At 45.5% G+C, this 27,913-nt stretch overlaps 1 protein-coding gene across 2 annotated transcripts; it reads right to left on the bottom strand.

Moving 5' to 3' along the window:
• Window positions 1-7,432: 7,432 nt before the first annotated feature.
• On the bottom strand, window positions 7,433-21,182 carry LOC112104662 (alpha-1-antitrypsin-like). Of its 2 annotated transcripts, none has more exons than XM_029911513.1 (5): window positions 21,128-21,182; window positions 13,711-14,400; window positions 12,917-13,187; window positions 10,943-11,090; window positions 7,433-8,998 (listed from the first exon to the last, which is right to left on the bottom strand). In XM_029911513.1, exons 2-5 carry the CDS (start codon window positions 14,381-14,383, stop codon window positions 8,795-8,797), a joined length of 1,296 nt encoding a protein of 431 aa, XP_029767373.1. In that variant the 5' UTR covers window positions 14,384-14,400; window positions 21,128-21,182; the 3' UTR covers window positions 7,433-8,794. The 2 variants fall into 2 exon arrangements, with proteins under 2 accessions (XP_029767373.1, XP_029767372.1); XM_029911512.1 differs by lacking the exon at window positions 21,128-21,182 and adding an exon at window positions 15,448-15,549.
• Between the last annotated feature and the right edge of the window lie 6,731 nt (window positions 21,183-27,913).

The raw sequence follows: 27,913 nt of genomic DNA on the forward strand, positions 1-27,913 counted from the left end.
CTGCTGAACAGCATTAAGCACCTTGCCCTCTTGTTAAATATTACATAGATCAAAGTAAAATGATCAATGAGGTCAGACAAAATGCTGATGAAGCTAGTTTTTCTAGACATCTAGGTTCATGGACCCACCATCTATGCACGTAGAGCAGATTAAAGCCAAGGGTCATGCAGTCCAGCTAGAGGGCAGTTGTGGTTATGATGTTTCTATGCGCCTGTAAGCCTCCCTGTGCAAACACACGTTGGAGGCAAGTACCCCAGAATGCACTTACAAAGCACAAAAGCCATAAAGCTCATTACTGTGTTTAAACCAGCAGGGGTCAGAGTGTACAGCTGTGGTGGGGGAGCCAATGACAGCCCAGGCATCAGCCACTCTTTCAGGGATCCTGGAATCTGGACCAAGGGACTTTTCTGTATGGCTGATTGGAGACCTACATGGCTGAAGCCAGACTTTCCTGTGAATCCCCAATCTTACACTGGGACCACATACAACTCCCTGCACTTCTCTCGTGTAAGTCTGCAGCTGAAAGGAGGATGCAGAGAAGAGACACCACCCTCAACCTGGTGAGGTTTCACATGGACTCTTCCTCTGCAGAATTTTTTCACTGTAGTGGATTGGTCAGTTTCTAATATCCTCAGCAAGCATGTCCTTCTTGAGTCCTTGCTCATGTTAGCTGTAAGAATCGATCTTTTATTAATATGAGTAGAACTGGAATTACTGATTTTGTTTACACCAGATCTCTAACATTGGACCTCTTGAATTTGTATAAAAACAACCAGCTCCTTACTCAGTAATGCAATCCCCCATATTATTAACAAGAGCAAACACATTGGAACAATAACAACTATAATTCGATAAAACTACATTAGGCCAGCTCTTATCTGGCTTTAGTGAGAAGAGTTTGCAGGATCAGGCCTATGTTTCAAATGATGACTCTGGTTGTTGTAGATTATGAATGGGGTTTTCAGGCATTGTGCTTGTAAATCATTTAGGATTAGATTTACCATAAGGTAGTAGCTCAGTGCGGTCCACATGGGACAGAGGAAACCTATACTCAACTCCCTGATCTGCTGGGTTTGAAAAGGGATTTGATCCCTAGCCTTTCACCTCCTAGGCCTTAACCACCAGACTACTGGCTATTCTGCAGTTTCACTTCTTTCTTTCCCTACAGTGACATATAGGTATGTTTCTTTACTAGTCTCCCCTTTGTATCTTTTCATCAGGTGTCTTCCAATGGGTGTTAATCTTGACAAACTTTTTTTTGTATTTATACCACTGCACAAGGGCAAAACCATACTCTCTGCTGTACGAGTGACAGAGCACAGGAAGTTTGACCAATTTACACTGCATACCTCTTTGGAGTGTGTGTGTGTCTGTTTAATTGCAGAGTGCTGCTGGCAAGGGGAAGAGATGAGACAGCTCTATTCATGCCACTTCAAGGCATCAGCGAGATTAACATTTATTGGATGAGCTAGATAAAAGGGCCAGAATGGCCTAACAGAGCTCTAAACTCCTGTTTCCGGTGGGGATGAATTCTTCTGGTGCAGGCATACCAGAAAACAGCCTTAACGTTGTCTTCTAAGAACTCCCTCTCAAGCCTCATCTCTAGAGGGCATTGCCAAGGCCTGGGCTGAGGTTTGGAGGAGTCTGTTGGGGTGAGACCTCAGCAGTGTAGAGATTCCAAGCTGCCTGGGGATAGGGTGCTGTGAGATAGGCCATCAGGGCTGTACATTGGAGGCAGTTCCACCAACTGAATATCCTAGAATTGCGAGGGTACAAGGGTGAATTGAAGCCACCATAGATCCTCCACCCCTGGGCTGATTTCTTTGCATGTGCTTCTCAGATGTGTTAGTTAAATATCCTCACAGGTTACCTTATGGACAATACAAAACTTGCCAGAGTGTTTTAGCTATACAAGAATGCATAAGGAAATGTACCCTGAGTAGGGCTGGCTAGAAAACAATAATTCTGTGTTGCGCAAAAAAAAAAAAAAAAAAAAAAAAAATGTTGAGGTTTTTACATTTGTTTTTGTTCATGCAGAACAAAAATTAGATATTTTAAACAATTTCACAAAAAGCAAACACCCTAGAATAGCCACCAGCCCAGGGTACTTACCACAGATGGATTGGAACAGGAACTTCAACTTTCACCTACAAAAGCTTATTCTCCAATACTTCTGTTAGTCTATACGGTGCCACAGGACCCTTTGTCGCTTTTTACAGATCCAGACTAACACGGCTACCCCTCTGATACTTGAACTTAAACTTGGCTCTCCCATATTCCAAGCAAGTACCCTAATCACTGGACTAGGTTGCGATGTGCTGCTCTCATCATACTGTGACTAGAAATTCCATCCTGAAACTGAGAAATCTTGATGAAAATGCCTAACTCCATATATTTTTGCAAAACATTTTGGCTTTGAAGGAAATGGCATTTTTAACCGGCTCTAACTTTGAGTATGATAAAAGGGTATGAGTGAGATGCTGCCCTTTATACTGAATACACAAGATTATTTGCTGAATGCTTGCCAAAAAAGTACATAAACCTAATAACCCCACCTCCTTAATGCTAACTTCACCCTTTCCTCATTTACATAGATGATAAAAATACCTCCTGTGGAAAAACAATATTGTTAATAATCACATGGTAAAGCTGCATTAGAGTGTGAGTTATAGGACATTGGGTGCACTATGTTGCAAGTGGAAGGGATTTTCGTGTGCAGGCTAGGACTCTGGAAGTAGGACTGGTTATTGTGATAATATGCACAGTATGACAAATACCATTTCCTTACCAGGCCTTTCCCTTGGTTGTTAGGGATTGGGTAACTGAGTTTTCCATTACACAAGTCTAATTTCTAAGCCAACAAAGCTTTTTGGAGGCAGGAATAACAGATTTCTTGCTCCAATTTGTTTTTTGACGGGAAGAAATATCAAACTGTTTGTAGGGTAAAAATTGCCACGCTCTTATTTTATTTGTTTGGGATGACATGTTAATTACAGTTCAATTATAATTGCTAGTATCTAGTGGTCTGAACATGCACAAAATCATGGGAGTTCACACACCACTTAGTAGAAGCACTGCAACATGTATAACAATGCATACATTCTTGTTTTTCAGCAGGGTTCATGATTTTCTCCTTGAGGAGAATGTTGTGGGTGGTCTGATCAACAATCATCAGGCAGGGTCTGTTGAATGTAATGGTAGGAGGCGAGCCTCTAATGTTATTTCCATGGCCGTGGCTGCTGCAGGCTCAGTGCCATTTTCATGAGCATTCAGCAGGGCCTTATGAAGGGCCTGCAAGGAAGTAAGCCAACTATTACAGTCGGAGGATAGATCAGGGAGCAGCAGCTCAAGATGAACTTGCCCAGGCGCATCAATGAGAGATGGCAGGGGCACCCCCTCCGCAAATCCCTCCCTACAACCACTCCAACTCTGAGCCGAAGGGGTAGATGTAGCCTCCTGATTCAATGGGTGCAAACTGCAGAGGGGGCATTGACCACCCATAACAGTAACCTCTGCCCCAGCACTGCAACCCTACTCCTGGCCCAGTGCGGAGGAGAGGTGGTGGGGGGTGAGCTGGAGAACAAACCTCCCATATCACCCCACCCCCCACAGCAGCAGTTGTTGTGCTGCAGGGCTGGGCCCACCTCCCTGCTCCAGATGTTATGACCATCCTGGGTCAGACCATCTAGCCCAGTATCCTGTCTTCTGACAGTGGCCAGTGCTAGATGCTTCAGAGGGAATACACAAAACTGTAAATCATTGAATGATCCATCCCCTGTCATCCATAGGGTTGCCAACTTTATACTCGCACGAAACTGAACACCCTTGCTACGCCCCCTGTCCTGCCCCTCCTCTGAGGCCCCACCCCTGCTCACTCCATCCCCCCCACCCTCTGTCACTCGCTCTCCCAATCCCTCACTCACTTGCTCATTTTCACTGGGCTGGCTCAGGGGGTTGGAGTGCGGGAGGGGGTGAGGACTCCAGCTGGGGGTGCGGGCTCTGTACAGATGAGTCTGTACATTCCACTTTTGGTGATTTCTGAGTGCTTAACTATCTGTATATCTCTCAATCATATCATTGTCATAGCTGAGAGCTTGATCATTGCCTTAATTTTGGCTTTGGCATTTAAAATAAGCTTCCAAAATCAGTATACAGAAAAGTGCTGTTGTCTATAGATGCTACAAGGTAACTCGGACGTGACTGAAAGAATCCCATAACACAGATAATATGAATTCAAAGTCTCCCATGACAACTTACTTCCTATACATTCAAGCAAGTCCACTCCCAGCTTCTGGCAGTCAGAGGCTAGGGACATCCAGAGCATGGAGCTGCATCCCTGACCATCTTGGCTAATAGCCATTGATGGACCTATCCTCCATGAATTTATCTAGTTCCTTTATGAACCCTCTTATAGTCTTGGCCTTCACAACATCCGCTGGCAAAGAGTTACACAGGTTGACTGTGCGTTGTGTGAAGAAATACTTCGTTTTGTTTGTTTTAAACTTGCTGCCATTAATTTCATTGGGTGACCCCTGGCTCTTGTGTTATGTGAAGGAGTTAAGAACACTTCCTTATTCACTTTCTCCATACCACCCATGATTTTATAGCCCTGTATCACATCTCCACCTTAGTCGTTTCTTTTCCAAGCTGAAAAGTCCCAGGCTTTTTAATCTCTCCTCACATGAAAGTTGTTCCATAACCTTAAACATTTTTGTTGTCCTTCCTTGTACCTTTTCATAGCTTTTTTGAGATGTGGGCAACCAAGGTGTGGATGTACCATAGATTTATGTAGTGGCGTTATGATATTTACTGTCTTATTATCTATCCCTTTCCTAATGGTTCCTAACATTCTGTTAGCTTTTTTGACTACTGCTGCACATTGAGTGGGTGTTTTCACAGAACCATCCACAATGACTCCAAAATCTTTTTCTTGAGTAGTAACAGCTAATTTAGATCCCGTCATTTTATATGTATATTTGGGATTATGTTTTCCAGTGTGCATTACTTTGCATTTATTAACATTGAATTTCATCTGCCATTTTATTGCCCAGTCGCCCAGTTTCATGAGATCCCTTTGTATCTCCTCACAGTCTGCTTTGGGCTTAACTAGCCTGAGTAATTTTGTATCATCTACAGATTTTGCCACCTCACTGTTTACCTCTTTTTCCAGATCATTTATGAATATGTTGAACAGCACAGGTTCCAGTACAGATGCCTGGGGGCAGGGCCATCCTTACCCATACGCAAAGTACGTAGCTGCGTAGGGCACCAGGAAATTTGGGGCATCACATTTCCTGGTGCCCTACTTAGCTGTGTGCTGCTCCAGCCCCTGCTCCGCCTCTTCCCCATGACCCCCGCCCCTGCTCCCCCTGCTCCGCCCCAGCCCCACCTCTTCCCACCCCTGCTCCGCCCCACCCCTGCTCTGCCCCAGCCGTGCCCCCACTCCACCCCTTCCCCTGAGGACTGCAGCAGGGGTTGGGGTCAGCCCTGCCCTGCACTCACCGGGTGGCGGGAAGTGGAGTGACCCGGCTCCAGCCCGGTCCGTACTGCCGGCTCCCAGCCACACCGCCAGTGAGTGCTGGGGGGCAGTTCCCCATGCCCCCGAAGTCCCAAGGCTGGGAGCCAGGGGAGTAGATTGGAGCGGGCTGGGGCCGGGTCACTCCACTTCCCACTGCCCCCTGAGTGCGGGGGCGGGCCTGCCCTGCACTCACCGGGCGTCAGGAAATGAAGCGACCCAGCCCCAACCCGCTCCACTCCGCTGGTGAGTGCTGGGGGGGCAGTTTCCTCTCTGCCCCCCCAACCCTGCTCCTGCCCCCCCCGCGGAGGCCTGAGGCCATCCCCCCATGAGGGGGCTGCGTAGGGAACCAAAATAGCTAGGGACAGCCCTGCCTGGGGGGCACCACTATTTATCTCTCTCCAGTGTGAAAACTGTCCATTTATTCCTACCCTTTGTTTCCTGTCTTTTAACCAGTTATTCATCCATCCGAGGGGCTTCCCTCTTCTTCCATGACTACTTACTTTGCTTAAGAGCCTTTGGGGAGGGGCCTTGTCAAAGGCTTTCTGAAAGTCCAAGTACACTGTATCTACTGGATTACCCATGTCCACATGTTTGTTGACCCCCTCAAAGAATTTTTATAGATTGTTGAGGCATGGGTTCTTTTTATAAAAGCCAAGTTGACTCTTCCCCAACAAATTGTGTTCATCTATGTCCATATTGATCTGTTCAAAGTGTAAAGAAAATTATCAATGAGGATGTTTAGTCCTTGTTTGCTGTACAAAATTTCTGGACTCACCTTATCAGCAGACTCGATAGTTCATTAATAGCAGTATACATTTATTGCTTTAGAATAATGAGAACCTCAAAGAGGCTTTGACACTGAAAATTTTAATGTTGCTAATATCTTAAAATGGCATTAATTGATTGAAAGTTACTGAAAAATAATACAACACAAAAGAAAAAAAATTAGACTCAGGAACATTCCAGACTCAAAATGTCAGGTCCCAATGTTTCTTTATTCAGTAACAGTAGCAATAATTCAGTTAACATTTAGAAAGGCAGTTCCTCAGACAGTATCTGCATTTTGTGTGTGTGTCTGTGTTAATTTTGTGAGTTTAAAAGTACCGGTAGTTTAGAAGTCCCTAAGAAAGTTCCATGGCCCCAGTGTGCTGCACAAGAACAGGTGTTGTGGAGTTATAATTTGTCTCCACCCTCCTCTGCTTTCGAGGAAAGACTAACAAGATAGCTAGAATATGTGACGATAGAGGTGAACTGTTGGTAGGCAAAACAAGAACTGTTGGAGAGAATAAGGCAGGTCAACAGTAGAAATTTTTGGTGGTATAATAATATCCTTTAAAGGTGTGAATTTTTATAAGATTTTATAACATACCAGCAAAAAGCCCTCGTGTGGACACAGTTCATTTGGGGAACTAGCATAAGCTATTCTGGCAAAAAAAACAAAAAACTCTTTTGTCTGTATACGCTGTCTCCACTGAGGGTGAAGGTTTGCATGTGTGGAAATGCCAGTAATAGCTACTATACTGACAAACCCTTTCTTGTGCAGACAGGACCGGCTCTAGGATTTTTGCCGCCCAAAGCAAAAACAATTTTGGCCCCCCCCCCCGTTTTTTAATTACCCCACCCCCGGCCCCGCCTCAACTCCGCCCCTTCCCCAAATCCCCAGCCCTGCCTCCTCCCCCCAGGCTCTCAAGTCTGGGAGGGAGGGAGACCAGCGGCGCGCGAAACAGCTGTTTCGCGCGCCGCAGCCGCTCGGGATCTCCCCCTCCCTCCCAGGCAGCAGCAGCGGAGGTGAGCTAGGGCGGCCGCAGCACATTTTTAGGGGCGGCATTGTGGCGCCGGCCATGCCGCCCCTAAAAATGTGCCGCCCCAAGCACCAGCTTGTTTTGCTGGTGCCTAGAGCCGGCCCTGTGTGCAGACCAGGGGCTTGGTTATATGAGGAAGTTAGTGTGTGAATTTAAAGTGCACTGTCTACTCCTCACTAACTCTCGGTGGAATGACACTCCTCCAGTGCACTGAGTGCCCTCAGGCAGTTTAGCTTAGAACACTTCCAAAGGGCTTTAAGCTAACACCCACAAAGGAACGCTTAGGGCAGGTCTACACTTAAAATGCTGCATCAACACAGCTGTGCTGCTGTAGCGCTTAAGTGAAAAAGCTCCTACTCTGACAGGACAGAGCTCTCCTGTTGGCTTAGCTAATCCACATCTCCAAGAGGCGGTTGCTATGTCGACAGAAGAAGCTCTTTCACCAACATAGTGCTATCTACATAGGGAGTTAGGTCAGTATGACTACGTCGCTCAAGGGCGGGGATTTTTCACACCCCTGAGCCACGTAGTTACAAATGACATAGGTCTGTAGTGTAGACCTGATCTTGGTCCACAGGAAGAGTCTATACACAGGGAATTAGTCCAGAGTGCCTAGTGTGCATTACCTGGTGTAAGCCAGCTACTGTGGGCTTTTTCCCTGTATAGACAAGCCCCTAAAGAAAATTAACCCAGTAGCTGAATCTGCAACTTCAGACCAGCACCTGGACTCACAGTAAAAGAGAACAGACCAGACCAGGAATTCCTTGCAAAGGACAGGAGGCTGGAAACAATCATCACCAGTCAGTTAATCACGTTGATAAAACAGACTACTCCCCCTCCCCCAAAAATTAAGGAGTACAGGAAAGATCAACTCATTTGAGAGACTTTAGTCTTGTCTACACAAACAATTAGCCCATGGCAAAGTGGGGTGCTAATCTATCCTGCCCTACCTTGCTGTGGTCTAACTGTCCACATACACCCTGCTCATGTGTGTAAACACTTCATTAGAGCATTCTGATCCAGCTCCCTTTGGAATGAGCTCAAAGCACATTAACCAACTGTTAATGCATGTCAACAGGGTGCACACTGACAGTAAGTCCACAGCAGGCTAGTGCAGGGTAGATTCACATCCCAGCTTGCCGTGGTCTAATTGTTTATGTAGCCAAGCCCTCTGTATCTTAAACAAAGACCCCCACAGGAGCCTTTCAGTAAGGACTACTTAAAAAACAGGGGAAAGGTGAAATCAGACTTATTTAGATTATTGGCGATTTGTTATGATGTAAGCTGTACACAGCAAAGAAGAAATATCAGCTGTTTATAGGCAAGGAAATGCTACATTAATATTTTATGGGTTTAGGAATGTATGTTAATGGTCTAAATATAGTCCTTAGTACCGTGCATGTCCTTTGCTGAATCACCTGAATTTTGCCAGCACTACATGGAAGCACTACAAACATGTCCAGCAGCTGAGCAATTATTTTCCACTAGGGTTTATGATTTTCCCCAAGAAGAGGATGCTGCGGGTATGCCTATCAAAAATCATAACCAAGAAGGGCCTGTTGAATTTAATTCGAGGAGGAGTAGAAATTTGACCAGACCTCCATGACATTTCCACGACAGAGACTCCTGCAGCCTCAGTGCCATTCTCATGAATGTTCAATACAGCCTTGTGAATGACCTGCAAGGAAATGAAGCAAAGCTTTACATTGACTATTGAGCCCTGAATAATAGCAAGAGCTAAACTTCTTTATTTTTAAAACACCATTCTTTAGAAAATCAACTGTTAAGAAGCAAGTAGAGTAAGGCCAAGTCTACACTGCAAAGTGTTGTCAGAATAGCTAGGTTGGCCGCACATGTGAAAAACCCACATCTCCTAGTCGATATAGCAATGCCAGCAAAACTCCCCAGAGTAGAGGTAGCTAAGCTGATAAAAAAGTGCTTCTGTTGGCTTAGCTAACATTGAGGCGGTGTTAAACTCCTTCTGTTTACCCCTTTTTCCAGATCATTTATGAATATGTTGAACAGCACTGATTCCAGTAAAGATTCTTGGGACCTCTCTCCATTCTGAAAACTGACGATTTATTCCTACTCTTTTATTCCTGTTAACCAGTTACTGATCCATGAGAGGATCTTCCCTTTTATCCCATGACTGCTTATTTTGCTAAAGAGCCTTTTGTGATGGACCTTGTTAAAGGCTTTCTGAAAGTCAAAGTACACTATACCCACTGGATCACCCTTGTGTACATGTGTGTTGAGCTCCCCACCAAAGAATTCTAATAGGTTGGTCAGGCACTATGTTGATAGTTGGCTGAATTCGAGATTTTTTAAAAATAATTTTGATGGATAATATTGATGTTTATTTTTAAGCATTTTTCTATATTTATTTATTGAAATGTTCATAGGTGTGCAAAATTATGGGTTTCTACACTTTTTTCTTTTTATCGATTTACATTTTCACAGTTGGAGGAAATTATGGGATGGGGGCCAATAATAATTATTTAGTGACAGTAGATGTCGAGATTCAAAAAGTTATCCCTTTATAACCATTGAAACACAAATTGTCAACATCATATGTCCAAACATGCAAAGTAAATATCCTTAAATCATTCTCTAATACATTCTCAAGGAACATTTTTTTTACTTTGCCTATCCGTAAATTTAGATGATCATTCATGGAAATATTTTTTTCATTGGTTTATGTGGCTATGGTTAAATCGACATTTATCGACATTTAGTGATAAAAATGTAGTCCTTCCAAGTAGAGCCATGCGCGGATACAAATTTATATCCGTGAATGTGGATATCCACGGATATAAATCGGTATCTGCAGGGCTCTCCCGGGAACCGCAGCGGCGAAAGGAGCAGAACATGGGGCTGCCACTCCCAGGAGCCAGTGCCTTGCACCGACAGCTCCTCCGGTGTGGCTGTACTACCCCCAGTCCCGCCCGCTAGGGTGGGCACCAGGCTCACCGGCAGCTGTCCCTGGTCGTGCTCTTGTATTCAAGTGACGCGCATGCCCCCAGACAGGAGATGCAGACAGCTGTGTGGAAGAGATGGGGGCGGGGCTGCAGGCGGTTCAGCCGTGCCAGAGGAGCTGCTGGGGCGGGGCGCTGGGTCCTGGGAGCGGCGTCCCCACGTTCTGCTCCTTTCACTGCTGCAGTTCCCGGGAGCGCCCTGTGGTTCCGCGGATAGAGCTTTATGTCCGTGGATATCTGCATCCACAGATATAAATTTGTATCCGCACAGGACTCTACTTCCAAGCCTAACTATCTCTAATGAGAGTTAGAGAATATTTTGCCAAGTCCAATTTGTTCTTTTAATAATTATATATAATGGCCAAAATATTATTTTATTTTATACTTGTGTCTTTTCCTGATGTCCTCCAGCCTCTGTACATATAATGTGTAATCCCCTCTAAGCATGTTAATTCTCAATTTTAGCAAAGACAGACTCTCTTTGTCCCCTTTTCTTTGTACCCAAACTGTACCTACTGGTGTCAGAGGGAGTTTTGCCAATGAGTTCAATGAGAGCAGGATCAAACCCTTCAATGTTATAAAATATAAATGTAACATTTGTAAGAACAGACAAATCCATTTGTTACCATCTTTGTTTACAAACTTACTTTTGAAACCTTTAGTTCAGACTTTCCAGTGATTCCAGACAGATCAGCTTGGTCAGTGAACACATCGATCACACCCATTTTCTGGAATACCTCTTTTACGTCATAGGTACCAGAAATAGAAAATTTTGGAATGTGCAGATATATTGTTCTGTTAAAAAAGAAATACAGAAATTTTTTGGCAAATCATCTGATTCAGAGACCACTACAGAATAGGGTCAAGTTGGTGACACTTGTATTCATCTCTCAAACTTAAAGAGTCTGTGTGCTGTATTTGACCAGCAGGTTTGAACAGTGTGTTTGAGTAAGGACTGAGCATCTATGGAAGAGAGTTCCTTGTCAAAAGCCAATATTCTCAACTATACTACTTTATGCAAGAGTCCGTTGTAGTTCACTGATTCTGGGGCTATTTTATGATGGCCCTGGGCCTAGTGTAGATTAGAGCAGCCTTGGTAGTATTCTAATTTAGGACAGTAGGCTAAGGTGCTCCAATAGGCCATCTGCCACCTGGCAATTGCCAGAGTGGAGTAGTGTTCTGGCCATGTCAGATACCAGTCTCAACATATCCCCTGTGCCAGGGGCATAAGGAAATGTGTGGCAAGGTGTGGTGGCAAAGGTGCCAGTGCCAGATGGGTACTCCCCACTACCAGGGAATTCATTGGTAAGTCTCTCAGTATCAATATCATTAGCCCCATTTACAAATGGAGAAACTGAGGCCATGTCTACACTATGGGTGCTACAGCAGAGTAGCTGTGGCACTGTAGCTATGGCTCTATAACCCAGTAGTTAGACTACAGAGCCAGAAGGACTTTGTCAATCACTGTAGGAACTCCACCGCACCGAGCAATGGTAGCTAGGTTGATGGAGGATTTTTCCATTGACCTAGCTGTGTCTACATAGAGAGTTAGGTTGGCATAGCTACAGCACCTGGTGGATTTTTCATACCCTTCAGCACCATAGCTATGGCAATCTAAGTTTTAAGTGTAGAACTGGCCTGAGGCACAGAGAGATGGTCACACAGCAGATGAGTAGCAAAGCCAAGAAAAGAACCCCGGTCACCTGACTCCCTGCTCAGTGCCTTCCCACTGGACCACACTGCCTCTTCAGTCAGTACAGAGAATGACAACTTGGTGTGTGTAACTTAGACCTGGGTCACCTTTCCCCCCAGTAAAACACATGGGAGGAACCTAAGAGTATGCCTACACTGCAATAAAAGACCCACAGCATGGCTGCAGCTGGCCCAGGTAGACACTCGGGCTGGTATGTCAGCTCCGAGACCCCACAAGATGTTGGGTCTCAGAGTCTGGACTCCAGCCACAGTCCACACTCCAGCTCTGTCTGAGCCCCACGAGCCAAAGTCACTGAGACTCCGTGCCACGGGTTTTTACTGCAGTGTAGACATACCCCTAGAGGGTAAGTATGGACTAGGGTTCCATACCCTGCCCATCACAGGACCCCCATGCTCTGGTTCATTTTCTATATAATCTTCACAGGATCATTGGGAGAGCATAGTATTCTGCTCCTCACCTGGTGAGAACTCACCTAGTCCCTGTGCAAACCCTGATTCTGCCACAGAAGCAACAGACTGTGTATGGCCCTCATCACTATGCTAACTGAGTGCTTCACAATTAATGAATAGATGTTATTTTCACTGTTCCCCTGTGAGGTAGGGAAGTATTATCTTCATTTTACAGATGAGGAACCTGGGCAAACATCAGACAAAGTGACTTGCCCAAGGAAATCTGTGGCTGAGCCAGGAACTGAACGCAGGTCTCCTGAGTCATAGTTCAAGGTCCTATCCACTAAATCACCCTTCCCATCTGCCCCTTCTCATGAAAGGAAAGGCCTGTTCTTTAAGGGGCCCTCTGTGTGCAGATTTCAGTTGAACTATCTGCCCTTAATAGTTTGTTTTCATGTGAGATTCTGTCCTAATTTGCAGTAAAACATTTCTCAATGCAGCTGTAGCTAAAAGATTACCTTTCTTTGAAGGCCTTTCTCCATTTAGACAACGTTTTTTTCAAGAGAGCTTTTTCCACCTCCTTCATTTTTTCTTCATCAGGCAGAATAAACAATGCTACAGCATTTCCACTATAAGGTATTTGCACCAGCCAGCAGGACAGCTCCTTATCATAGTGATGTTTGTAACTGCCCTTGCGGTACATCATATTAACTTTAACAGAGGTTTTCCCATCCACAAAAAAATCCTCTTCTTTTGTGTATAAATAGTTAAAGGGCTCTTCCCAATGGGCTTATGAAAAAAAAGAAAGAGAATGCAATTGAATATACTGCAAAGAGGAAATATTAGTATGAATCAGACTAATTGAAGTGCACTAAGCCCACAGGATCTGATCCTGCAATTTTATTTATAGCAAATGTGTTTTATAAGTTGATACACCTCTCGATTTTATGAAGCTTGGCTTTAGTGCTATTCTCTTAGATGTTTAAAGGCCACTATTAACTGATAGAGTTATGAACATCATGTCTAAACTGAGCCTGTATATATCCATCAGATTAATACATATTGCATAGAAATATAGGTATTTGCTTCAAAGTCAGTTTCTTCCACTCTTAAGTGGGGAAAAAACACATTTGTAGTCTTATCGAATGACTTTCCAGATTGGAGTATTTCCCAGATAGAGCATCTAACAGGCCCAGCAATGATGACAGGTCCCTTCATTTAAAATATAAATTGAAGTTTCATTGTCCTAGATTTTAGTCAACCTTCAAAAGCTCATGGTTGCAATAAACGCCCACATTATAACAATTCTTACCTTTAAAGAAAACGTAGTTAATAAGAATCATTACAGTGAGTGGATCAAGATCCTGGACTAAATCAACAATTTTCCCATGGGTTTTCTTCTCAATGTAATTATTGATCTGTTTCACAGCATTGGTAGAATTGTTAAAGTCACTAGAAAAAACTTCTGATTTATAAAAGTTTTTAACATCTGCTAAAAACTTTTTTAGTGGTTTCAGTCTCTCTCCTAAGAAAAGGGCATTGCCCATATTCAGCTGGATCTCCCTGTCTGGACGGTTTAGCTCACAGATGAGATGGCAAAAGCCTTCATGTATCTCCTTTTCCTGAGTCTTGTTCAGGTCAAAGGTAAGTCCTTTGTGAATCTGATTCAGAGTAGCTGATTTAGCCCCAAGTGCCAGCATTGAAAAGGCAGTAGAGATGCTTATGGGAGAGAAGAAAATATTTTTGTCAGCTGCCTCTGATATAACTTGCTTGTAAAATCTAAATGCGAAGTCAATATTGCTGGGGGCCAGTTTGAAGTAGGTCTTGCTTTCGCATGTATAAACTCCTTCAACGGGGCAATTGTGTTCCCTGGTGGATGCATCTTTATGACCACCCCAGTCATTGCGGTGATCAGGCTGACGATGACAATGACTGATTGCTTGAAGTCCAGTCAGTAACAAACACACAGAGAGGGTGGGCTTCATTTTCCTTTGGCTTTATTCTGTAAAATATTTAGATTTACAGAAGTTAGTTAAGAAAATTATTCCTTTTTTCCTGTGTACTATGAGATCTGTTGCTTACTATTCAGTGATTAACACCTTTTGTGGAATCCATTGGAGCTACACTATGGATGAATTTGTCCCACTGATATCACATTCCAGGCTAATGTCATAGAACTCACCTTTCCAAGACACAAAAGTTTGCATGTGGCCTTTTTAACCTGTCACGAGCCAGAACTAATGACAGCAGGGCATGGAGCTTGAAACAAAGTGAAATTTTCCTCAAAAATGTAAAAAGCGCACTTTCAAGATTTCACATTTCAGAGGCCAATAACTCTCAGAAGAAATATATGCCTCCTGATAAATTCTTTATGTGATCACATGCTCTCTCAAATGAGATAGCTTAGATCGTATTAAGGTTCATATAAACTTGCAAAAGACTGAAAACTTTCAGAATACCTTTTCCCAGTAAAAATTGGATCACAAACAGCATTTACTTTTATAATCTACACTTCAGGATTGCTGTTGTTGCTATATTTGCCTTCCACAGTTTTCCAGGTCATTAAAATCTGCTAATTAAATAAAAATGTGCTATAAAACACAAAGTACAGTGTTCCACACAGAATTCATGCTTTGGGTTTCTACTACCAATGATTATTTTTGGTACAAGTTTCCTAAAAGGCAAATACAATGAAAGGGTCATTAATGGATCTCTGGCAATAATCTCTCTGCAGAGACACATGAAAAAGATCTATATGGCTTCCTAGTATGTTTTTCTGCCATTTTAGTCAAAATGTTGACAGTTTCCCATCATTTAAAATATAAATTGCAGTTACTTTGTCCTAGCTCCCTCCTCCACCAGAACACTAGTTTATAATGGCCCCTTGAATGTTTTGTGCATTTTTGTTTTTTTAAATCAGAATAGGGTGTTCTCTCTACCTGTTGCAAAGTTGCCCACATGTAAACTAAATAATTCCATAAACTAAAGTGCATATGATACAGATAATCAGAAATCAAAGGATCCAAGGAAAAATTAAGACTGTACTCACAGTACATTGCAAAGGATCCTCTATGTCCATCTGATCTGGACTGCTCCTTGCTCTATTAATTACTGCTGAACAGTAGTGTCCTCCATTAATCATTAGTCAGATCAAATAAAAATGACGAGAGAGGATGCAGAGCAAACAATGATGAAGCTTGTTTTTCTGGGACATTTTGCCCACCTTTCCACACCCATGCAGTGCAGATCCGAGCTACCAGTCAGAGATGGCGGAGTGCAGAAGGGGCAGTGTTTCTTGCTGCCCCCCTTGCCTGCAGAAGCCTCCCTATGCAAACAGTATGTGATTGGAGCTCCACTGGAACTGAAGTGTTTTTGCCCAGGAGTGGCCACTCTTCACAATATGCTTTCCTGGGCCAGGGGCTAAAAGCTGCACGCGTTATTGGTGCTCAGATGACCATAAACTCCCAGCAGAGAGATTAGAATGTGCTGCCTATATGAGGAATTCAATGACAGCACATCATGGGAGCCACTTAGGGATTGGGGACAAACTTCCCAGTGGCACCACAAGCTGCATCCTTCACCTCTTTTAATGTATCCCCCATTCTCACACAGTAGAGGAGACAATAAATGTAAGATGGGTCATTTTGGCGAAGATCCTCAAAGATATTTAGGTGCCTAACTCCCAGTCTGAGCCTTTTTACTCCTTTTCACAAGTTATTTTTTTCTCCCCTCCACAGATTTTGCTGTTCATGCATTTCCTGCATGGGACCCTGTTCACATTAGACAGGAGAGCAAATCAATGGTTTTCTATGGCCAGTTTGGTAGTTTGCATTGCCCACATGTTTATTTTAAAATAACTCTCTGGAGACTCATTTTCTAAAAGGATTGGGTGCTAGTGGGCAGGCATGTGAAAGGTCCTAACTGCTCACCTGGGTGGGATTTTCAGAAGTGCTCAGTGGCGCCTCAGACAGCCAAATTGCTGCAGGGCCGCAGGGGGACAACAATGTTCCCTCCCTCAAATGGAGGCTAGGGGCAACAAAGGTACAGAGGAAGTGGAAGACAGCAAGCAAAGGTGGAAGGCTGGAGAGTTGGGCTAAATGTATAATGAAAGAGTGCCAGTATGAAACACCAACCAGAGAACTGCAGACAATGTCCATTGCTCTATGACGGAGTTACAGAATCAGAAAATGCCTGTGAATGAAACTCTGCCCAGATGCAGGGCCGGCTTTAAGCCGATTCAGCCGATTCCCCAGAATGGGGCCCTGCGCCTAAGAGGGCCCCGCAACGTCCGGGGCTGCCGGCGGAGTGGGAAAAAAATAAATAAAGCTGCTTCTCCCCCCTCCCTCCAGCACTTGCGCCGCCATACAGCTGATCAGCGCAAGCCTGGGAGGGAGGGGTGAGGAGGAAGTGCTTGGGGAAGATGCGGGGCCAGGGCGGGGATTTGGGGAGGGATCCAATGGGGCAGTGAGGGGGCGGGTCCAGGGCGGAATTGGGGCGGGCGGGGGCGGGAGACAATTTGCGTCCCGGCGTGGGGCCCCGCACCTGCTAAAGCCGGTCCTGCCCAGATGTGTGGACAAATGAGGACAAAGAATACGAAGTTTTGTCTAGCTCAGCAGTTCTCAAACTGTGGGTTGGGCCCCCAAAGTGGGTCACGACTCTGTTTTAATGGGGGTACCAGGGCTGGCGTTAGACTTGCTGGGACTGGGACCTGGGGTAAAAGCTTTAGCTCAAGCCCCACTGCCCAGGGCTGAAGCCAAAGCCCGAGGGCTTTAGCCCTGGGTAGCGGGGGGTCAGGTTACAGGCCCCCGCCTGGGGCTGAAGCCCTTGGGCCCTGTCCTGGGAAGCAGGGCTCAGACAGGCTCAGGCTTCAGTCCTGCCTACAGGGGTCTTATTGTAAAGGGGGTTGCAGTGCAATGAAGTTTGAGAACCCCTGTTATAGCTCATTAAATATAGGAAGGACAAGGAGCCTGGAACTAGGAGCCCTAAGTCAAGACTAGGAATCTGTGAGGAAAATGGGGGAACTGGAAGCCAGTTGGCTAGGAGAGGGGCAATGAGACTGGATGAGGAACTGGTGGGAGGAGGAGATTGGGGCTAAGAACCACTGGCAGTGGGAAGAGGAGACCAGGATCTGGGGTTAGGGGAGAACTGGGACTGGCTGGACAAAAAGACTAGGGCAAGGGACCAGAGAAGGGACAGTAACTGAGACTGAATGAGGATGAGGAATGAGTGTAAAAACAGTAAGCAATCACATAATTAAAATCTGGCATAATGCATACTCACACTGGGGATGAATTAAGGTTACATGGGCAACCTTAGTTCTAGCATCATCTGACGTACGTGTGTGTGTGTGTGTGTGTCCCAATTCCAGGGGATTCTGCTTGTGCAAAGCAGTGGCAATTCAGTGGTTACTAAGGAGGTGGTGTGGAATCCAGATCAAAGCACAGAGCAGAAGGTCAATGACTTATAAAGTAATAGATCCTCCTTCTTATCTTAGCCCAGGCTTCAGGTGACAGATAAATACATTTATGATATATCGAAACTTTGATAACATTTTCAGGATTTCAGGTAGGGCCAGCTATTATCTGACTGCTGAAGCTATGGCTATATGTATTCCATACTTATGTTCTTTAGCACCATGTATTTAAAATGGGAACAGAACATATTAGCTGGTGAATGGTTGCAATGTTTCTTTATTCAATAACAGTAGCTGTCACTCACAGCTAACATCCTGATGAAGCAATTCCCAGTTGGTACATTTTAGAAGTTTGTGACCTCAGTTGTTGTTTACCAGTCCACTTGTGCTGGGGGAGAGCTTTTCTGGAACTTCCTTTGTTTTTTTCTGTAACTTCCTTTGTTTTATGGGAGGGACCAGCAGAAAGCTGGAGCATGCAGAAAATGGGGGTGAACTATTAGTAGAAAAAAATAGCGAATGTATGAAAGAACCTGCTGGAAAGATAGAACTTGAAAGGAACTGGCTTGGTAGCCTGGCTCAGTCTGCAGCTCCAGACCAGCAGCAGGTGCCTGGGCAGAAGCACAGGGAGTGGACAGTACTTGGGAATATCAAGAGACGGACTGGCAGTACCTACCTGGGAACAGTCATCGATATGTTTAATGGGCTGATAAAATAGATACAAAATAATCCCAAATTTAGTAGTTGAGGACACCACAAGTAAACTGAGAAACTTTGCAATTTAAACCACAATCCTCCAGAAACCTTATCAGGAATCAGTTTCCAGTGAAGTTTGAGTAACATATTTGTTGACTCCAAATTACAAAACTGAGGAAAAATTAGGCCTCTTTATTAAGGGCTTGTCTACACTGGCAAGTTTCTGTGCAACAAAGCAGCTTTTTGCGCTCACACTGCAGGCATGTACACACTGCCAAGCCACTTTGTGCGCAGAAACTCCTCAGTTGCAGCGCTGCAAAAAAACCCACCTCAACGAGAGTCGTAAGGCTATTTGCGCAGCGGCTCCAGCGCTCTATTGCCAGTGTAGACACTTGATTGCTTTCTGCGCTATAATTGGCCTCCAGAGCTGTCCCATAATACCTCAAGTGACCACTCTGCTCATTGTTTTCAACTTGGCTGCACTGAAGGCATGTGCCCCTCCCCTTTCAACACACCATTTCTAACAGCCATTGCGTGCTGTGCTGCTCTGCTCCGGGACACCAAGCAAACCATTAATGTGGAATGCTCATGCTGTTAAACATAGAGGCAGGTGTGTGTGTGTGTGTGTGTGTGTGAGAGAGAGAGAGAGAGAGAGAGAGAGAGAGAGAGAGAGATTGCTGTGTAGAGAGCCTAGGGAGGGAGGCGGGGGCTGATGTCAGGGTTTCCCCCTCCCCCTGCCTCAGGACTGGTTGCTTCCTCCCGCTGTCTGAACTCACAAGACAGCATGCTGACACACTCTCTGTCCCCCAAAACAGTCTCTTTCCCCCACTCCCTGCCCCCGACACACTCCCCCCCACTTCAGTTGAAAAGCAGCTGGCAATGTAGTAGGATGCCCATGGAACAATGGGATTGGGAAACCTGCATCATGTGATGCTGTGCCTGCCCCATGAGGCATTGCAAACCCTTCCCAAAGACCCTGCTGCCAGTTGCACAGTGGTATAGCTACCACAATGCCCTGCTGTCTTCGCTGTTACAAGAGCTGCTAATGTGGATGTGCTCCACCGTCACACACCGAGCACAGTGTGGACATGCAACAGCGGTTTAATTCCAGCGTTTTAATAAAAGTGGTATAACTTGTGGTGCAGAAACTTGCCAGTGTAGACATCCCCTTAGATTTACCTGTGGTTCTTATAATATATGCTTTGGATTTTAGTCAAGGAAGAAACCTCAGGTTTTTTATAGAGTATAGGTAGCTTCTTGACTGCACAGGTAACATAGGTGATTGGCACCCAGATCTGGGCACCTGGGTTAGCCTAGCCTGGGTGAGAGCATATCCACTGTAAACCCTGAGTTGTGGTTACTGTGTCCTTACTATTTCTGCACTATTTCTCCCCTGTGTGTGTCTGGGAGCATATCCCTGGGCTCTTTGTGCTGAAATACTCCGGGGTTCTTTCCCAGTCAATTGTGGAAGAACTTGTCTGTCCTTCAGGGGAATTGTGGGAAGGGTGTTGGAGGACTATTAGCACGCCAATGATTTTGCTTATGTCCTCACTGCAAAATGAGCTGAGTTGAACCAGAGCCTGGGTTCTAATCCACTGTCCAACAGCATAAGCTATCCAGGGCTTAAAGCACATCCAAGCCTGGGTCAGAGTTTTTCTTGAGTGGAAGTTGGGGTGTTTGGGCTAAAACCCAGGTAAAAGCCCACATTAACTGTGCAGTAAAGACATACCCTAGGAGTTAGAACATTAGTATTTTACTTTTGAGGAATATCTGATAAAATTTAGATATAGTTATTAGCAAATCATGGTCTGTACTTGCTCATGGGAATTCAGCCAGCTGTTAATGTCAGCACTTCAAGACATATAGAAGCTGATCCGTTATTTGTCAGTAGGGTTCATCATTTAGCCCCAAAGAGGATGTGGAGTAATAATCATCATTAGGAAGAGCCTGTTGAATATAATAGTAGGAGGAGAAAGTTAAACTAGAGAATCAGTCTTAAAATCCACAATAGTGGCTCCAGCCATCTCAGCTCCTCTCTGAAGAACATTAAACAGGACCTTGTGGACAACCTCCCAAGCAAATAGACTCTAGAAGAGATCAGTGAACAATGGCTGGGGATAAACTAATTTTGTAAAGCAAAGCTCTTCAGAAAGCCAACTAATAAGGAAAGAGCAGGGTAAGAAAAGGATTGGTGGAAAACAGATCTCACTAGATCTAGTCCGGCAAAATTCCCAAGGACTTTAATAGGAGTTTTTTCTACATCAGGACTGCAGAATCAGGCACAAAAATGTGAAAAGACAATGTCAGTTACTTTTACAATGCAATTGCACTGAGGAAAAAGATACCATACTCATACTATAGGAACAGCACAGGATAAGAAACATAGCAGACAAATATAATGTGTCCTGAGTAGGGCATGGTGTGGATTTGTACAGTGCCAACAGACCTGCTAGGAGGCATTGTACCTATGTATGGAGGCACAATGTCTCTTGGAGCTCCCTGAAATGCAGAAGGAGCAATTCCAACATTTGCAATGGCAATAGGAACAGACCCTTTAATATGATAAAATATAATCACAGCTACAGAGAAATCCACTTCTTTCAAACAGAAATTACCAACTTACTTTTGAAATCTTCTGCTCTCTGGCTCCCGAGTGATTCCGGACAGACCAGTGTAGTCAGTGAACACCTCTGTCACGCCCATTTCCTCAGATCTCTCTTTTTTATCATAGGTACCAGAAATAGAACATTTTGTCCTATACTGATTATTTCGCTGTTCAAAAAAAAAAAGCTGTTGAAACAGCTCATTCGGATAACACTGAAGAACTCGTGTCAGTTAGTGAGATCTGACGGTGCTTTTGCAACAATTGAGGGGTGTTTACATTTGTTTGTGTGAACAGTGTGTTTGAGGGAGGACTGAACATATTGGGAAGAGATGAGCTTTTGCATAATGCCTGAATGTTCCTTTATGGATTTTGTTGTCTTTGAAGAAATGCCCCCTCATTACTTCAATGGCATAATTTCTGTTCCTTGGGTACAGGGAATGGCACAGAGCTGCTGTAGTGACTCCTGTGTCAGCTGCACACTGTACAGAGCATGGCTGGGGCATCTCTGCATCCAGGTTACCAGAACAGTCCATCAAGGCCATTTGCAGCCATCAGAGTTTAGAGCAGACCTGAGAATATTACAATCTATGGCAGGATCCAGGCTGGGGTAGAACCAATCCCAGGATTTCAGCAAAGGCAGTTGAAGAGTTTAAGAGCCTCACCCTCAATTTGTGTCACAGCTGCCATACAAATAAAACCTGATTAATTTAGAAGTAAAATGATTTGATTTCCAGTTGTTTAAAACTCCTTGGTACCTGTTTCCTTTTGTTAACAGCTATTTAACTCAAATGCCAGAAGGAAGAGTTGGGGGGAAATTGTTGAGTTGAATGGAGTTTGACCAAATGGTGTAACTAAGGACTTGCCTACACACAAAAATTGTACCTGTTTAACTACAGCAATATAGATACAGCAGTCTAACCTCCCTCGCATGGATGTAGTATACCTGTATAAAAGGTGCTTATACCAGTATAGTTTTTTCTCATAAGCATCTGCATCCTCAGTAGGGAGGTTATACTGGTATAACTATTTCAGCAAGAAATCACACTCTTAACCCAAATACTTATACCAGAACAAAAGCTGTGTGTAGACCAGGCCTAAGAGGAAAATCAGGTACACTGTGCTTAACTCTTGCAGCATTTTAACAAATCTTTGACATACCAGTATGTAGAAAGTAAACTGCACACAGCAAAAGTCAATAAGAATCATGTCTGACCATCAAAACTAAATTCAGCGCCACTTAAAAAAAGTTCCCGCACATAAGTTTGTATATGGATTTAGTACCTTTTATATCCACTTAAGTAAGGATCTTAAACTCTGCTGTAAACAGAACAATGCTCATCATACCTATTTTCCCCTCTATACAGGGGAAAAACATATTTACACTCCTTAGGCGGCAGGCACCAGAACTGAGAGCAGGACAACTATCTTTCCTGGGCTGTCAATATTCCTCCTGCTGGAACCCAGGCAGCATGCAGAAAAAGGAGGATGGAGCAGATGTAGAAGGGTGAGGAAAGGAGTGTGGGAGCCTTTCATGCTTTGTCAAGATAGTGGATAATTGTAATTTTAATTAGCAGGTCTTCAAAATTATAATGTGCTAGAAAACACAGATACAGTTCCCCACACAGAGTTCATTAGATTTTTTAGTACCAATCATCTCTTTGTACAATTTCCTAAAATGCATTAAAAACAGAATGTGCACTAACTGGTCATGTTGACAACAATCTCTCTTTAAGAGGCAAAGCCAAATGGCTTCCCATTAAATTTAGTTCCCATTTCAGCCAGACTTCCTCTGCCAGAGAATTCAGTTCTGTTCATCCTCTGGTGACTGCCTCTGTCAGATTTGCTATACAGAACTGACTGTTTTCTATATTTGCTACAAATTCACCCATAAACTAAACTGCATATCACATGAATTCAAAATGTCAGGAAAAATTAATACAGTACTTACAGTAATTCAAAAGGATCCTGCCATGCCCAGCTGATCTGCACTTCTCTTTGCTGTATTATTTACTACTAAACAGTATTAAATACAATTCTGATCAAATAAAAAATATCAGAAAGAATATAGAGTAAACAATAAGGCAGTTTGTTTTTCTGAACACTGAAAGCCAGATGCCCACTGTCCAGTACAGAATGAGCCAATGCTAAGGGAAGGAAGGGATCTGGGCATCATATAGATGGGAGCAGTGACTAAGCTGCTTGCTGTTCCCCAGCTTTTCGGTTTGTTTATGCGTAATTAGAGCTTCACTGAAACGAGGAACCCATGCCCACAAGCAGCTGCCCGAACACTATGGTTCCCTGGGACAGGCACTAAACTTCATTTCCAAAAAGCCACACAGGTTACTATTGCTCAGATGAGCGTTATCTTCCAGAAGATAGGATTGGTAGGTTCCGCGTTGGGAGAGAGGGAGCCAATAGCATGGGAGTCTGACATGCTGATGAGAGGAAACTGTTCCCTGGAATCGATAAAGAGAGGCTTCTTCACCCATCTGATTGGAGAGCCACATTACTGGGGCTCGCCGTCCATCTGGCACTGCAATCCTCGTCCCCATTGTCTCATCGCTAGATATCAATATCGCCCCCAATGAGGAGTCGATGGAGATGCACCACACTGAACCCTGTTCCACAAGAACGATTTGCCCTTCCCACATGTTTTTACATAGGAGAGTGTGATCGAGACCCTAAATTCCTGTTTATGCATGCCCTGCATGTGATCTTGTCCATGTTAGACATGACAGTCAAGCTCTTCATGTGATTTGAACTGGGATTTTAACAATTTCCTTTACACCAAAACTCTAACACTGGGCCTTCTGCTTATATAAAATACTACAACCTGCAGCACCACTCCAAGTAGTCAGGAACCACCACAGATAAAAATGTAAGCTTCAGTCCTGCAAGGAGTTACACATCTACTGAATTTTAAGCATGTGAGTAATACTAAATATTCATGTGCTTAAAGATAAACCTGTTTTTCAGTCTTTGCTAGATCAGGCCATAAGCCAATAAGTAATAAAAATAAAAATATTCAAAAGAATGACACTTCAAAGAAATGGAAATGTTTCATGGAGACATGTCAATTTGTTAGAAGTTGTATATGTTTCAATTAAAAGTTTTTAATTTTTTCTAATATTTTTTTACTTGCATCTCATTTTTTTTTTTTTATTTTTTTTCAACCTTTTTTTTACTGTTTTTGAGGGGATGGGGGGGGGGGAGCAGAAAAGTGAGAGAAAGTGAGATTTTTCTCCAGAAAATTGAAATTAAGTTTTGTGTATTCTTTTGAAAAAATTCTTTTAGAAAATTATCACACCCCCCCCCAAATTCATAAAAAAGTGAATGAAACAAGAAAAGTATTAGAGAATAATTAACTCCTATAGCTAGTTCATTATAGTCTAAGTACCCAGGCAGAGATGCACCAGTACTTCCAGGAACAGCAATCATCCCAGCAATCTGAACAGAATAAATCACAGGTCAAGGAAGATGCAGTTAGCGTTAGGGTTCGTATGCATAGGGCTCCCCATCCTAAGGTTGGGGAGTCCTATGAGTACTTGGAGCAAGGGTTAGGGTTCCTATGGGCAGGGACCCTTGTGCTAAGGTTAGGGTTCCTTTGGTTAGGGTACTTGGAGTTAGGGTTCCTCTGGATAGGGCTCCCCATCCTGGGGTAAGAGTTCCTATAGTTAGGGTACTTGGAGCTATAGTTAGGGAGTGTAGGGGTAGGATGCTTGTAGCTAGGCTTAGGTTCTTATAGGTAGGCCTCCCTGCAATAGGATTATGATTCAGAGTTAGGGTTCTTAGGGGTAGGGGACTTGGAGCTAGGGTTAGGGTTCCTATGGATACAGCTCTCTGCCCCACCTTTTTCCGTAACTGATGTTCTTCGAGATGTGTTGCTCACGTCCATTCAACTTAGGTGTGTGTGCTGGCTACATGCACCAGTGCCGGAAGATTTTTCCCTCAGCAGTATCTGTAGGGGACCAGCTCTGGCTCCCCCTGGAGTGGTGCGCATATGCCACAGTAAATAGGGCGCTGCCAGCTCCCCCCACCCTCTGTTCCTTCTTGCTGGAAACTCCGACAGTGGGGAAAGAAGGCGGGTTGTGGAATGGACATGTGCAATGCATCTCAAAGAACACCAGCTACGGAAAAAGGTAACAGTCTTGTACGTATCTCTACCCATAGGAACCCTAACCCTAGCTCCAAGCACTCTACCCAGAGCAACCTTAACTTCACTAAGAAGCGGTTCAACTCTCGCAGGTCCAGGATAGGTCGCAGACTGCCCTTGGCCTTTGGGACTAAAAAGTAACGGGAATAGAACCCCTTGTCCCTGTACTCTGAAGGAACGCTCTCCAGCGCACTAGCTGCAGTAACCCCTCTACCGCCTGCGCGAGGAGACTCTCGTGAGAAGGGTCCCTGAAGAGGGACGGGGGTTGGGGGTGGGAAGGAGGGGTGGAAAGCAACTGAAGGGTGTAACCCCACGCCACCATACTGAGGACCCATCGGTCCGATGTTATAGATGCCCATGCAGGGAGGAAAGGAGAATGGTGGTTGGCAAAAATAGGGGAGGAAGGATCCTGGGAACAGTCTGGTAGGTAGTCCTCAGGCATACTCTCAAAATGAGTGCTTGCCCGCCTGCTTATTGCAGGCTGTGCTCGGCTGAGAAGCCTGCGAAGGCTGGTAGCTAGGAAGCTGCTTGTAGCCTCTGGATTTCTTATGCGGAGGCTCCTGGTGAGGGTGGCTCCCCGGGTCCTGAGGCTGCTGTGGCTTGACCCGCTTGCAGGCAGGGCTGGGAACATACAGGCCCAATGTTTTAAGGGTCGGGCGCGAGTCCTTTAGGCCATGGAACTTATTGTCCATCTGTTCTGCAAACAGGGCTTGCCCATCGAAGGGAAGGTCTTGCGTCAACTGCTGAGCCTCCATGGACAAGCCAGAGAGGCGCAGCCAGGATGCCCGGCGCATAGCGTTGCCCTCCTCCACGATTGCCCAGAACTCCTTCCTAGAAGCCTCAGGAAGGGAACCCTCGAACTTGGCCATGGCTTGCCACATATTAAAGTCATAGCATCCCAGGAGGGCCTGATGGTTGGCCACCCTCAACTGGAGACTAGAGAAGGAATAAAACTTATGCCCAAACAAGTCTAGTCTCTTGGAGTCTTTATTCTTAGGGGTAGCCCCGGGCTGACCCGGTTGCTCCCTGTGGTTAACTGTCTCTACCACTAGGGAGTTGGGAGCAGGGTGGGTGTACAGGTACTTGTGGCCTTTGGATGGCACAAAGTACTTGCGCTCAGCCCTCTTGGAGATGGGGGGGGCAAGGAGGATGGAGTTTGCCACAGGGCACTAGTGACCTTTGAGACCCCCTTCATGAAGGGGCAAAGTCACCCTGGCTGGTGCTATGGAGCAGAGTACATCGAAGAGAGAGTCCGAGGGCTCCTCTAACTCCTCTGCCTGAAGACCCAAGTTGGCAGGGACCCTCTTTAGTAGTTCCTGGTGCGATTTAGCCTCATCTGGAGGAACCAGTGGAGGGCGCCCCGTTACAGCCTCATCTGGTGATGATGAGGAGGTTGCCTGTGCTGTAGGGTCCTCCACAACCATTGGTGGCCCAGTGGCTTGCTCCCCTACTCCGTCTTGGACCTGCGGGGTCCTTGCGCCCGAGGCTTCGTGCACCAGAAGAGGGCGGGAGAGAGAGGCAGCTGGTCTCTCTGCGGCTCCTGACACTGAGCAGGTGGCCTGGGAGGGCTGAGTGAACCCCCATGGATTCCATGGGTACCATGGCCCTGGCCACTGTGGCTGAGGTCCCGGGGCTGGTTTTGGTGCCCACAATGTAGCTGGCACCGCTGGTACCAGCGCTTGTCCCACTGTCAGGGAACCTCGTGCTGAACCCGGGCTGGATTCTGAGTGGTCACTCCCAGTCAACCAGGCCCAAGTGGAATGGTGGCTCTGCCCCGACCGATGCCGATCACTCCACCTGAAGTCTGATCTGTAATGGGGTCTTGGGGACTGGTGGTGCTCGACGGATCCACGACAGCCTGGAGCCAGCGATCTACGTCTCGAGCTTGACGAACAGTACCGGGATGAGGAGCGGGACTGGGAGTCAGAACGGGCCCAGTGCTGGGAAGCGCCCACATGCGTTGATCCCTCGAGCGGTACCGTGGTCTCGGAGATACCGAGTGCCGGAACCGGTACTCCTGCCGGGGGGGCCGCGTGCCTACAGAGGTCTGTGCCCAGTCGCCAGCAAACTGCACCTCAAGCATTTCTGCCAGTGCCCAAGGTCTGGGGACCGAATGGGTCTGCGCTGCATCTGCCTTTCACTGTCAGAGGCGTGGCAGCTATGGGAGGGTGAGCGCTGGTGGGACATCCCCTGCGATGGGGAACGGTGCCGCTGAGGTGGGGACCATGGCGGTCTGAACGCAGGTTTACCCTGTGACCGGGGAACCACAGGAGCCAGTGTGGGCAGCACCGGGAGGGACATGATCTCCTGCGCTTCCTGCAGGGCCTTTGGCATGGACGGTACCCTCCGGCATGGACAGTCTTAACCTTTCCCTTGCGGAAGGATGTAGACCGACCTCACACCGTCTTCTCGGGCTTCTTGATCGGAGCCAGATGGGGACCAGTGCCAGCCAGTGGATGGTCCCAGTAGGGCAGTGCATACCAAGGTCACGGTGCTTGGTGCCTGGGTGAGGACCGACTGCATAAGGAGCGCTCTTAAATGAATATCGCGCTCCTTCTTAGTCCTTGGCTTGAAGGACTTGCAAATTTTGCAGTTTTCACTAATGTGCTCTTCGCACAAGCAAAGCAGACAGCTGCTGTGTGGATCACTAA

This window comes from Terrapene carolina, unplaced genomic scaffold (assembly GCF_002925995.2).
Source record: "Terrapene carolina triunguis isolate 2854851 unplaced genomic scaffold, T_m_triunguis-2.0 Scaffold96, whole genome shotgun sequence".
Classification (NCBI taxonomy): domain Eukaryota; kingdom Metazoa; phylum Chordata; order Testudines; family Emydidae; genus Terrapene; species Terrapene triunguis.

What these genes read in the sequence shown, in the direction of transcription:
- LOC112104662 (XM_029911513.1), bottom strand. Translation starts at nt 14,383, where the DNA reads ATGAAGCCCACCCTCTCTGTGTGTTTGTTACTGACTGGACTTCAAGCA. An exon ending in TAACTACGTTTTCTTTAAAG is followed by an intron (nt 13,188 to 13,710) that starts GTAAGAATTGTT and finishes TTTTTTCATAAG; the next exon opens with CCCATTGGGAAGAGCCCTTT. An exon ending in CTGAACTAAAGGTTTCAAAA is followed by an intron (nt 8,999 to 10,942) that starts GTAAGTTTGTAA and finishes ATTTCCTTGCAG; the next exon opens with GTCATTCACAAGGCTGTATT.